We start from the raw sequence: 13,841 nt of genomic DNA on the forward strand, positions 1-13,841 counted from the left end.
GAATACTGAAGGGGATGATTCAGACCATGATTCTGAGTCGATATCAAGTGGAATTTCCTGTCGGAGAAGTCGTGAAAATTTTAGAGCTTATTTAAATTATTTTCCGTTCCATACTTTTGCGACGGAAAATTCCACTTGATATCAACTCAGAATTATGGCCTGAATCATTCCTCAAAGTTTTCGTTACGATGTCACTAACACCCTGTATATAGGTCCTCCTTATGAAATGGCGTTGTGTTCTGAAATACTTGCTGCGAATTAATACCTCAATAACAAACTGAATTCAATTGTTTTAATGCTTTATTTAATTTACTTTTTCTTCATAAAGTATTGAACGACATGTCAATTTCTTCTTCTACGTTTTTCTTTTATAAGTAGTATTTGGTGGTTACTAATTAGACGCACTTTCTTCAACAGCAGAACGAAACCAGTCCATAACCAGCAGATATAAGATATAATGCAAATACATTCATTACCACACACCGAACACTGCATACACAATAAGTCTCATTCTTGCCGTGTGCCGTCTAACCCGTAAGTGCGAGCGAGATCCAGTCCGTGCGCTCTCCCTCTTTCTTCTTAGCGGCTTACGACTATTTATTAAGAGTAATAGTAAGACCCAGAGGGGGTGAAGGCGCCCGGTATAAATCAATGCGGGGCGAAGAGTGACATTAGGTACAAAACCCATGGATATAATTTATAATTGGACCTATTTGTGAATGGATAAAATTGAATAGGTATAGTAATCAGAATTCCTTACGTTTGACCATTTGTAATTTCTTAGCAGGCTTCTTATCTTACATATTACCGGAATTAAGCATTATGTAAATGTATCTTCATACCGTGATCTAATCCAGGATTAAAACTCATAATAACGGGTTCTTACCGCGTTTAAAATAGTCTATTCAATAATAATAGTAATATAATAATAGTAGTAGTCAATAGTCTATGTTAAACGCGCTAAGAACCCGTTATTATGTGTTTTAATTATGATAATAACCGCGTAAACTTAAAACAATGTACGTATCTAGGATGTTTTATGAAAGGCCAAGAGCTACTCTAAACCGGCGAGCATGCATGAAGTGGTGTGTCAGGATCGTAGTTAGTTGAATTTCCATTCTACAATTTCTAGCTATTCTTTAGGATGCATAAAAACAAATAGATAACTAAATAAAATAGCACTTTATTGTGTCATCGTGGTGTCATATTTGGTAACTATATTGTGTTAATATAAAATAGTAAGTATGTAAAAGTCTTCAACTCGCCGGAGCAGCTGTGGCGGTGGGGCATGGTGAAGCCCGCATCAGACTCACATCTGGAAAAAAGGAAATTCATCAGATTAGAAACAGATATTCATTAATGATATATTGCGTACCTAAAACCACGTGTGAAAAACTAGACAACGAGTTAGAACTGCGGATTAAAAGTGGCTAAAAGTTGCCTTATGATCGCTTGTGGCTCTGCGTACCCCTTTAGGAACTACGGGTGTGTGTTTATAATTTACTATCAGTCACGGTTGACTTGGCTGAGCTGTGGGGTCCACGGGTGGCGGATAGTGGAACGGCCATCAGATATGATGGTTAGCTGCGAATATAAAAATAAGCAGTCCCCGACCAAACAGCGACAGGATTAGCAGAACGTAGCGGGTAGCTCACTGGGACGGGCTAACCTATAAAATGCTACTTAGGTTCTATGACGATCTTGTGACGTAGCGAGTAGGCGCTGCTACTTCAAAAGCGCACCCCTGATGCCGGGCAGCAGCGGTATCAGTACTGGTTTGAGGCCTAGGAAATGGATTCTGATAGGGCTCTAGCTAGAACATCACCGATTGAGAAATTGGTCGGTGTACTGCGGAACGGAAGGCGATTGGGGCAACCACCGTTCTATACGCCCTATCTATGGAGTAATGGCGATTACTCCACCGACAAGAGAGAGAGACGTGACTTGATCATTATGGACGGCGATACGGCTAACCAGAAAGCTCGATGAGGTGTGTGTAATTAGTTCATCATGCGCTGAATGTACTAATGCTAAGATGTAAGAAGGTATATTTGAAAAACTAGGTTCATTGAAGATATCTTTCAAAACACTTATTCTATTTCGTAAACAGAAGACGGAAAAACTTTCATATTCATATTCTGTTTTGTCCAACATTTACACTACAGGACTTATTCAGAGCAATTTCATTTGCTAAGTCAGCAAGTGTTCCCGGGAATGTTCAAAAAGTGGAAATGTCCATGTTGTAAAAAAAAAAATCTTTAATAGTAAGGACACTAGCTAAAAATTAGGAGTCAGAATAGTGATACAGGTATCTTGGAGGCCTTTTTATCAGAACCTACGTGCAGAGAATAATATTTGATTTATGCTTTCATTCACAACAGCATCACATCTTAGGCTGTTATGGGTGGGGGCATGCATTAAATATGATTTTTTATCAGTTTTAGTCAGTCTTGATCGATGGGGCTGGCATAATTTTTTTTGTTAAAAGCCCTTAAGTAAATAAAAGACTAAAAAAGGACAGTAGCTGGTTCTTTTTTTTTTCAAATTATGTCTTTTACTCTGATCCTATCTGCCTTAATAAAGCTTGTTTACATAACTGTTGCGCCTTTTTACTTCCGGGAAAATTCCCGAAGTGGGAACATGTGGGAACGACACATCACTACAAATAATAGCAACTACGTAATACAATCATAAATTCCGCACATTACATTACATTGTTTCCATTGGTCACGTGGTTTCGTAACCGGTTGCAAGGTAAAAACAAAACTAATAGTTACGTCCTTATAAGTATATACTTCGGTATTTACATCGGTGTTTTCCTCAACTATGTTTACTAGTTTAAATAGGTTTTATGTAATTACGTTAAAAGACCCATCTACGCAAATGGGGCCACAAAATAAATATTATAATTAAATAACAAAACGTGACCAACGTTTAACGATGACTCTTGATTAGGTTTTCCTATTAACAAATATGACGTGTAAGTACTTTCGTGTTACGTGTTATTTCAATATTGTAGCCCTTATGACTGATATACACAGTTGGCTCAACCATTATACGGCGATACGGCTCACGCTTCAGGTTGGTCTAACAGAAAGCTCGGTGAGGTGTGGGTACTTAGTTCATCTTACGGTGGATGTGAGCTTATATTATGTGTTACGTTATGTTGTGACTGAAATCATCATCATCTCATCTCCCTAGCATAATCCAGTTTTTCACAGGGTCCGCTTACCTAACCTGAAGATTTTTTGCAGAAGCGACTGCCTGTCGGACCTTCAAACCCGCGAAGGGAAAGCCAGCCCAATACAGGTTAGGTCACATAGGTACCTCCGAAAATGCATTTCTCGGGAATGTGGGTTTCCTCACGATGTTTTCCGTCACCGCTAAGCACGTGATAATCATTTATGATCCAAACATAAATTCGAAAACAACAACCATTCGAAAATCATTGGTTTCGCCCTGTGCTGGATTCGATCCTGCACCTCAAAGTGAAAGGCAAGCGTTCTACTAACTGGGCTACAACGGGTCGGCGGTGTTGTGACTGATATATACCAGCGAAAAGTTGTGTCTACGCAAGGTTTTTCAGAAAATTAATATACAGTTATTCAATCGTCGATTTCTACTTCAGATTTTACGTCTAAACATCCTTCATTCTCCCAGTTCGAATGTAGTTACATAGGCATCCCAAGCGTTTACTAAAAACCCACACCACACCCTGGATCTTGGTTAGATTTCCTCAGTAATTGCATTTTCTGTGGGAGGATTTATTTTACGTTTACGTGACCTGCAATTTTCCCATTGACAAAATAATTCAGGAGCTATAGACAAGTTAGCACTGGTATGAGTGAAGACCTCAACGGTTGCAGAGGCGGAAATAGGAGCCATCGGTACGGCAATGCAGGACGGAAGAGGCAAGTCACAGGGACTGTATAGAAGGTATTAAAAAAGCAATTCGTCTAAGAAGCAATACTTATGAATATTTGACATTTGCGTATATAAAAGTGCGCAATGCCAACATGTCAAAAAGCAATTTTGCTTTTTAAATACATTGCTTCGTGGCCTTTTCAACCCCTCAGAATGAGTGTGTACCTACGACTGCGGCTCATAATATGTCCTATAAGTACATCAGATTGATTCCTTTTAAATTTTGTACCTGGTTAGTTCTTAGCGCACCTCCATTGTCCGACCAAGTCGTTAACACCATCGAGTAACGTTACGCCAAAAAATAAAACTTTAATAACTAAAATACGACTACGGAGAAATATGTCCTCTAAAAGGTCCCCACATTGCTTTTTACGAAACGTCGCCTAGCCTATAACCACCGGACGAGTAACACGCTTCTAGTGACACCTCATTTGTTAAATTCTGACAGGTGGTTTAGAAGTTAGGTGATAACAGACGTGCATACACACATACATAACCTTCCTTTTTGTTAGGTAAAAAAACATGACTGCTTTTGATTATTATAAAGATGTGTACTCACTGACGCCACAACTCTGGGCACACAGCAGACGGCCAGGATTGGGGTACTGGACCAAGTTGGTGCCGCACACTGGGTTGTACTCTGACGTCACGGGACACGCTCGGATACACGCGTCTACCGAACTCGACTGCGTTGTAGGCCTGAAACGTTATAACACAATAATTATTATAAATGCTATTAGATAGAAAGCACAGTTCAATAGAATATACGATTATATTTTATAAAAATTAACTTTTACACAAATTTTAATGTTCTATGATAGCTCTCAGATGGGACTAAATAAGTGATGCTCCTAGTCGATCGATTTCAATCTATTTAATGATTGGTGATGATTTGTTGATGAGGCCGGTATTCCACCTCACAACCCACACGATAAGAAGAAGACTCCATTTAATATGATTAAGCATATTCACAATTTTAATTTAGTTTCTCATTGAATATTTTCAAACCACGTCGCTTACGACCATACTTATTTACAGATTATGTACAGTCATGAGCAATATCATGTACCCACTTTAGAACCCTGTCGCACTATCATATTTGACATTTAATGAGACTTACGGTTTAATTTGTCAAAAAAGCTAATGTGACATGGTTTCACAGTGTTTACATATAAGTACTCGTTACTGTATGTTTTAACGATAAACCGACTTTTATATGTAAATAATAATAGCAAAAAAGCTCACGACTTTCGGGAGATTTCTTTCATACACAGTACAATAACATTGGAATTCTTTTGTGACTGATAAAATGTACTTAATGTATATTTGTAGGTACGCTACTGTATTTTTTGTACACTTTTGTTTTCTGACGTGAATAATTTAATTTTGAATAATCGAAGATTGTTGGTATGTGAGGAGTGTGGCGTTATCGAGGATGCTCAACACATCATGATGGAGTGTGTACGGAACGAGGATCTGAGAATACAGCTGCTAGATAGTTACAGTAATATTTATCAGGTGGGGGGCTGTAACAGTGCTTTGTCTTTCCCATTGTCGGGAGAAGCAATGGCACTGTACAAAACTGTAATGGTGGGCTTGAAGAGAAGGGGATGAACAGTTTGTTTTAAGCCTAAACATTATTGTATTAGTTTAAGTTGTTTTTAGTTTGTGTAAGTTGTAGAATCGAAAGAAGTCACTACGGAATGACATTATCTTTTTGTAAGATAAAACTCCTTAAATAAAAAAAAAAAAAGATTGTTGGTATAATTAACTTACGTAAACAGCCTATATACGTCCCACTGCTGGGCACAGGCCTCCCCTCAATCAACCGGAGGGGGTATGGAGCATACTCCACCACGCTGCTCCAATGCGGGTTGGTGGAGGTGTTTTTTTACGGCTAATAGCCGGGACCAACGGCTTAACGTGCCCTCCGAAGCACGGAATCATCTTACTTTAATTTTTTTTTTACTTTTTATAATTAAATTAATAAGTATTATTAAATCGATGTTTCTTATCAATATTTAAGTACTTAGGGAATAAACATAAGTATTTACTGCACTTTAATTTGCACCTCAACGAGTTTTCATCGTGCATAACAATCTTTACTCACTACTTACTTGCAAATACAAGTTTTACCACTTTAGTTATTAACAGGTATATAAAAAGTAACAAGGATGTAAATACTTATAGAGTTCATTATCTGGGATTCCCAGTTCAGTAACAGTGACTCAAGTGTAAATGCTGGTTTATACCAGCTTGTAATTACAGGAAATACAAAATTGTGTTCTTGTAGCGTCGAAGATAATTATTGAGATAGCAAATCGTTGAAGTTGATAGAAATGAATAAATATTGACGAACCCTTGCCCATGCGCCGATTTGAACAGAGACTCACGTATCTGGTTTGTTTGTATTAATGTCGCATTAATATTGTAGTCAGAAGACAATTTGCAGCCACTTTTGATACGAAGTCCTAGGATGGATGTGATGAATGATCCACTATATTAGGAAGAACACTAGAAACTTAAAACGCTGAACGAAGGCCCTGTCGGATTTCACGACATGCCCACTAATGGTCTCCTGGACAAGAATATAAATAGCCAAAGCCGTTTTGTTTTTTACCCGCTTCCAGTTCAGTAAAGGAGTGGAGGTACCTAATTATGTGCGTAAAAAATGTAAAAAACCTAATGTTACGTCATCATCTCTTCCTGTTCGTCCCCTTAAAAGCTGGTTTAGGTCAGGTTTTTTTTTACTGAAGCGACTGCCACTCTTACTTCAAAACTCGAAAGGAAAACCAGGCCAATACATGTTAAATCTTATCTCACCTATTTGGCCAATTTGTGACTGGAGTAGATAACTATTGTCATTGTTATTTTTGTTACAGTTGTTGCCGACTCAAGGCGGGCCTGACCCATTTTCTTCTCTCGTGTGGGTTTTAAGGTGAATAACCAACCTCATCAACCCTGGTGTCAGGGTTACTATTGAGCCGCCAAACGCTCCTGACATGACTCATGTAACGACTACTTACTTACATCAGTAAGTATTGACCGGGACCAACGGCTTAACGTGCCTTCCGAAGCACGGATCATGTTACTTTCGGACAATCACGTGATCGTGTAATGTCCTAACCAAAATAGGCATCACAAAGTAATTTTTGTGATATTTCCCCATCAGGATTCGAACCCCTCCGGGATCGGGAGCCTAACGCTCAACCACTGGACCACGGAGGCCCTCGGAGGTCTGACCCTTACAACGCGTCCAGGCCGGTGGGGATAGTATGAGCATAAAAATGTAGATATATGAAACCTAATCTCACCTGTTCGGCCTATTTGTGACTGGAGTAGGCTGCGGCGGTCCTCCGTTGTTCTGGTTGTTATTATTGGTGTTACCGTTGTTCCAAGGTGGGCGGGTCTGCCAAGGCGGGTTGACCCGGCCGGGCCGGTCCCAACCATATCTGTCGTCAAGGTTGTTGTCGCCATCATCGCCCGACTGCCTCTTGTGTCTGAAGCTCATGCCGAGAGCCTCGCTCAGTACTATGGCTGAAACATTATTTTAGTAAGGTTAGGTAAGTAAGCAAAGTCGCATGTCAGGATCTTATCGTCATCATCATTAACACTATGCTCTTCCACTGTTGGACATAGGCCTTATCTACGGCACGCCACTAAGCTCGGTCTTCGCAGGATCGTAGTTAAGTGGAATTCTGTGGATTTTGCCTACCCTCATGAGCAATAGGCGTTATATCAAGAGTACTATATTCCGTATAGGTATATAAAGATATTAAGGTAGAGGAAAAGTTAGTTTCGATCGCCATCGACTCGCAAAGAAGAAGAAGGTAGAGGAAGCGAAAGTACCTAGTTAGTGTATCAAGACCGTGATAAGTGGAATTCCATGGTGCATGTCTACTTCAATGGGAAATAGAGGTGATATCTCATGTATCTATATAAGAAGATGGGTTGAAAGCCTGTTACAATATCGTCATCATGATGTACCACGTACCAAGAATAGGTACCCTGAGGCACAAAACCAAAAATGACTGCATGCTTGTTTGATAATGCTTACACAGGGTTTCCTAGTTTAGGCTCCAGCTTAATGTTCATGTTATAAATAACATTATTCTTATTCTTCTATCGTGTGGGTTGTTCCGGCCAAGTACTTATTGCTATCTGCGGCAAATCTACAATAAGTCACGTCAAAAAAAAACGTGTGGGTTGTGAGGTGGATTACCAACCCCATCGACCCGGGTGTCAGGGGTATTATTGAGGCCCCTGATATGGCTCATGTAACGACTATGGATTCTTCTTATTCTTATAAGTACTTAATGTTATTTGTAGAGGAAATAAATACTTACTTAAATACTTCACTTAGTATAATTACAAAGTATACTAGCCTCGCAGGAATTACAAGCGTTGGAACATGGAGATATGTATACGAAAGTAGGGTTTTCCAATATGTTATGTTTTTGGTTATGCTCATAGTAACCATGATTCACATGAAATTGACATGATCAGTAACCTCGAATAAGTTTAATAATAAGGAATAAGGAAAATCTACAAAAGTCATAACATTATCATCTCAATGACGACCTAATTAATGTATCAAAAACATAAATATTTATATTAATTTAACAAAAAAAATAATTCTTTGTTTAAAAACATGATACTACATTATTATAATAGTAGTTATTAATTTACAGTGTTACTGTATTTAGGAGGTTGGTGTCAGTTTTTTTGATAACATTACTTAATTATGATGACGAATGAAAATTAAATACCAAACGCATTCCTAGTAATGTAAAAACGGCTAAGATTTTCCGGTCAAAAAAAGTTTTGTTTGTTTAATAATGTTATTATGAGAACATCGTTAGAATAAAAATAAAAAACTTATTTTTCAAGTCCAATATACTTATCAAACGAAAAAGTATTATTATTTTTATTCGCGGAAGCGTTCGTTGATGTCTTTTGTATGAAGTATGTTTACGCGCAGTTTTCATTGTATTATTTTCAATAATATTATATCTTTGTGCATTTATTATTAAACATTTAATGTTTATAAGCTTAACGTTGTTTAGTAATAAATATATTGCGGCATTAGCCGTTGCGTCTAAACAAAGATAATGTATATCTATGATTGAGAGACAAGATAAACAAGACTTTTTGCGACATATTCTTTAATGCAAATGTTTCTTTAAAATAATAATATGCATAAAGTTACCTGTTAAAGGTCATCAAAAGAGCATTTACGCACGGTTCTGTTTACGCTTCAGAATTCAAATTTTTTATGCTACCTACTCGTATAAAAAATAATACGTAGTCATTCAGAATAGACATGTTTAGATTACTCTCAATGCACTTGTAATCGTATTTTTACTGTTTAGGGTCAAGTCATGAAGGTTCCGCCAGATTCAGACTGATATCACAGTTGATATGACTATCACACATACTATGAAGAGATACTTTGTAAATCGTAACTTACGGGTAATAAGAACACAAATTGAAACCAGTTTTATAAGTAAATACATATCATATGTTTAAATTAGCTTGTTTATTATAGAAGATTTTAAAGTCCAACAATGCGCATTTGCGAGTTGATGTGAGTACACTCCTTATTTTGTGTAGATAATGAGAAGAGAACCTTGCTAGTAGTGGAAAGCGTACTTAAAATACTTACCTGCTAACTTGACTCGTAAGTCAACTTATAGAAAAATATCAAAACACCTACAAAGCCCTTAAATGTAACAAAAAAGGAAAAAAATCACTTACCAAGAACAAAGAAGACGTACAGTTTCATTTTTGATAAAAATATTTTATTATTTAAATTAAATTAATTTATAAAATGTTCGTAGGCAGAGGTTGGCGGCTGCGTGGCGTCGGTCGCGTCAGTCACTGGCGATCGGTCGCCGGGTTTATGTTTATAAACTCGTGCGCATCCGACAAGTCGTTTGACAAGTACTTATTATACCAGAAGTTGAGTAGTGTGCGACAATTTATTAATTTGTTGACATTTATCGATGTCGCCCATTTATATATATCTGACGTTTTTAGGGAATTACGTGTTGTAGGTAATTTCTATCATGCAATATAGATAAACCTAAATACTTAGGTTTTAAATCGTCGCAAAAATTAATATAGGTATATTGGATGCGGGCAGCGCAGGACCGATCGTCGTGGAGATCCTTGGGGGAGGCCTATGCCCAGCAGTGGGCGTCGTACGGCTGATGATGATGATGATTGGATTTTTGAAAAACCTTTAATTCAAAATCCTGCGCCTCGGCGCGCGCTTTCCCGGCTCTAATAAGCTCATGTAAAAGCAATAAGGTGTAAGTATAGAAAGAAATAAATTACTAGATAAATAGCACTTTATTGTGTCATTATTTCAGTCAAATTTCATTACTATTATAATGTGTTAATTAATATAATTATTATATAATATATAAGTGTATTCATCACGCCGGAGCAGAGGTCGCGGTGGGGCATCGTGAAGCCCTCAACAAGGTCACATCTGAAAGGTAAGAAATTCATCATATTAGAAAAAATACTTAAGTAAGATTTATTCTCTAGAAGTTTGAAATATTATAGAGCTCATGTGGTCTTTTCAGGTACCAAATTCCATTCTAGAGGTCGTTGCTCAGCGTACGTTACCCGTGCAATTATACCAAATTTTGTAACGCCTTCAACTATTATGTAAGTGCTTTTCTTTTATAAGTACTTTATTTATAATATAATACTTGTCTTCGTAGTGTCTTACATTATATTATAACATACATAAATAGCCTATACACGTCCCACTGCTGGGCACAGGCCTCCCCTCAATCAACCGGAGGGGGTATGGAGCATACTCCACCAGGCTGTTCCACTGCGGGTTGGTGGAGGTGTTTTTACGGCTAATAGCCGGGACCAACGGCTTAACGTGCCCTCCGAAGCACGGAATCACTTAGGTATATACTTAGGTTAAGATATTTATTGTCCAAGCCTTTGTAGCCTGAACTAAATGGTTATTATTATAAAGATGTGTGTGTAGGTACTCACTAACACCACAGCTCCTGGCACAAACCAGACGTCCAGGGTTGGAATACTGCACGAGGTTGGTGCCGCACACTGGGTTGTACTCTGGCGTCACGGGACACGCTCGAATACACGCGTCTACCGACAGCGACTGGGTTGTCACCCTGAAACGACAAAAGAATAAGCGACTTTCCATTTAAATTCAAAATTCGACTTAGGCCTAGTTTGAATTTTAAGAATAAATTATTAAAGTCAAGGCTGTATGGTTCTCTGATCTTTGCCTGCCTTAGTTAAGACGAATTTAAACAACAACAACAAGTTCCTTATTAAAAGTTAAAACATGAACTGACTATGGAATTAGGTCGTGATGAATTATGAAATTCTGATTACGTACTAAATAAACACAGATCTAAAACTAACGAACATCATTTTCTTTTTTCTATTTAAACTTATTTATGAATTTTAATAAAAAAAACCTAATAATAATAAGTCCGACATTCATCACGTTTTTCTATGACGTCACTGTGTGCTTTTTCATACCAATTCCATAGTAATTTCGTGTTTTGACGTTTAGTAAAAAGTAACTGATTAGACTAGTTGGGAACTAGCCTATTCGCATACAAGAGTACACCGTGACGTCATGCGTCATGGAAAAAATATATGAAACCCAGACTCACCTGATCTGCCTGGTTGTGACTGGAGTAGGCTGCGGCTGTCCTCTGTTGTTCTGGTTGCTGTCGTTATTGTCGTTCCAGTCCCAGCTGTATGTGTCGTCCAGGTTGTTCTCATCAGAGCCCAGGTTATCTTCGTCGTCCGACTGCCTCTTGTGTCTGAGGCTCATGCCGAGAGCCTCGCTCAACAATACGGCTGAAAAGTTAGTTTAGAAAGGTAACTAGACGCTCAGCAGTAGCGTGGTGCTACTTATTGAGTGAAGGCCTGGCTCCAACATTTTTGACACCACATGCTAAAGATTAAGGTAAACATCGTATGGAGACATGCATGTCAAATGATAACAAAGCGCAAAGAAATCACTTACCAAGAAAAAAGAAGACGTACAGCTTCATGTTTTTTTAGGAATAAAATTCTGTAATTAAATTAGGTTGGCGGCTGCGTAGCGTCCGTGGCGTCAGTCACTCGATCGATCGCCGAGTTTAGGTTTATAAACTCGTTTGTATCAGACAAGTCGTTTGACCAATAAATACCTACCAAAAACTAAGTACGGTGCAATTTATTAATTTGTTGATATTTATCGATATTGCTTATTTTTATCAGATTTTTGTTTTCGGGGAATTTCGTGTTGCAATTTCTGTCAGACAATAAGAATATTCGCACCTATAATATGGCAAATTCAATATGTTCCACAAATATTTACTTTACCTTAGATATTGACGTAGACTTTCTATAGTATCCATAGTTTATCCGAAACAGGTAGACCCTCAATGCTCTATTTTAAAACACAGGGCCCAACTTCACAGAGGTACTCGCTTATTTGATTTTCTCAAAATGTGGATCCTTTCATAAATCTTTGGTAATATTCACTAGATACTATACGTATATAGATGATGGTAGATGTTCTATAGATGCTTAGCACGTTTTTAAAGAGTTTTAACTATATAGCCTACCATATTATTATGCATAATATAGTGACTAATCACTGCCAAAAAAGAGAAGAGTGTCGCAGTTTTTGATAATAGGTACCAAACTTTAAAAAAAACCTACCTAATAAATATTCACAAACGCAGAGAAGCAGTACATTATTTTTCTGCAAGAGCAACTGCTTTTTTTACCATTTATGGGCATCTATCAATCTCCATTTCGAATCGATAAAGCCTACATCGATATTTTCACTTCACTAGTTCATGGGGACATTCGAATTCCAGGAATAATTGTGTGTTGGTAAAACCACGAAACCCCTAACCGATTTTCCTCAGGTTATTTAAATTAATATGTTGTGAGACATCATATTATAATAATTCATTATTATGTATTAATATAAATTCCCCTTTAGCTCTCAATTAAAAGTAAGTATGTGACGTCATTTAATAGTCATGGCTGTTACTATGACGTCAAAGCGGTGTGGTATTTGCGTCATGCTTTAAAACTCGAAGCGACATTTATTGGTAACTTACTCGTAAGTAAGTACTTTTTGATCAAATAAATTATAACTCAGGCTTACAGTCAGTAAATTGTTTTAATATGGAACCGCTTACAGTTGCAAGTTAAATATATGACGTGAAATATAAAATTAACAATTATATTACTTACCTAATCGTTTCAAAAGTACCTATTTTATCGAATACCTGATTATAAGATTGTCTGTACCATGTATATATAGGGTCTCTATATTGTTTTATGTAATTTTTTTAGCTAAACTGCAGACGCGGGATTTCTTATCATTGCCCTTACCTCCTTGCAATATGTGGTCACGGTATTTAAATTAAGTACCATTATAAGTATAATTTTATTTTTTATTTTATTCAGGGTGTTGGAAGAAAGCAAAAACGTTCTTGTTTTTTCCACCAACTTGTGCAATAATTTATTATGATAATATAAGTTATGATAATATAAGTAAGTGCAAGTGTTGGCTTACACGTTGGTTCTGTTTTACTTTGTTTAAATGATCCATTAAATAAATAAATAACAAGCTTTTATTTTCATAGGCAAGTCTGGGGCTAAAAGCAAACCCATCAGAGCTAAAAAAAATTATTTCTTGATAATTTGTATCATGCGGTTCATCATATCCATCATAGGACTCCGTATCAAAAGTGGCTGCAAGTTGTCTTCTTGAGTACTTACCTACTTGTGGCTATTACACTGCATTACGGATTGTGGGCGTGAGAGTTTTTTGTAGGTGTGTGTTTTTTTTTATAAAAATAACCACTCATTATTTAACATGCGTTTTGAATGAGATTAAAATA

General features: G+C 37.3%; 2 protein-coding genes across 2 annotated transcripts; both read right to left on the bottom strand.

Annotated features, from left to right (window-relative positions):
• Window positions 1-1,163: 1,163 nt before the first annotated feature.
• On the bottom strand, window positions 1,164-9,841 carry LOC126371421 (uncharacterized). Its single transcript, XM_050016705.1, has 4 exons — window positions 9,682-9,841; window positions 7,239-7,461; window positions 4,484-4,623; window positions 1,164-1,315 (listed from the first exon to the last, which is right to left on the bottom strand). Exons 1-4 carry the CDS (start codon window positions 9,707-9,709, stop codon window positions 1,257-1,259), a joined length of 450 nt encoding a protein of 149 aa, XP_049872662.1. The 5' UTR covers window positions 9,710-9,841; the 3' UTR covers window positions 1,164-1,256.
• A 450-nt stretch (window positions 9,842-10,291) lies between these two features.
• Window positions 10,292-12,073, bottom strand: LOC126371422 (uncharacterized). Its single transcript, XM_050016706.1, has 4 exons — window positions 11,960-12,073; window positions 11,601-11,790; window positions 10,948-11,087; window positions 10,292-10,420 (listed from the first exon to the last, which is right to left on the bottom strand). Exons 1-4 carry the CDS (start codon window positions 11,985-11,987, stop codon window positions 10,365-10,367), a joined length of 414 nt encoding a protein of 137 aa, XP_049872663.1. The 5' UTR covers window positions 11,988-12,073; the 3' UTR covers window positions 10,292-10,364.
• Window positions 12,074-13,841: the final 1,768 nt, after the last annotated feature.

The sequence above is a fragment of the Pectinophora gossypiella genome, chromosome 12 (genome assembly GCF_024362695.1).
Source record: "Pectinophora gossypiella chromosome 12, ilPecGoss1.1, whole genome shotgun sequence".
Taxonomy (NCBI): domain Eukaryota; kingdom Metazoa; phylum Arthropoda; class Insecta; order Lepidoptera; family Gelechiidae; genus Pectinophora; species Pectinophora gossypiella.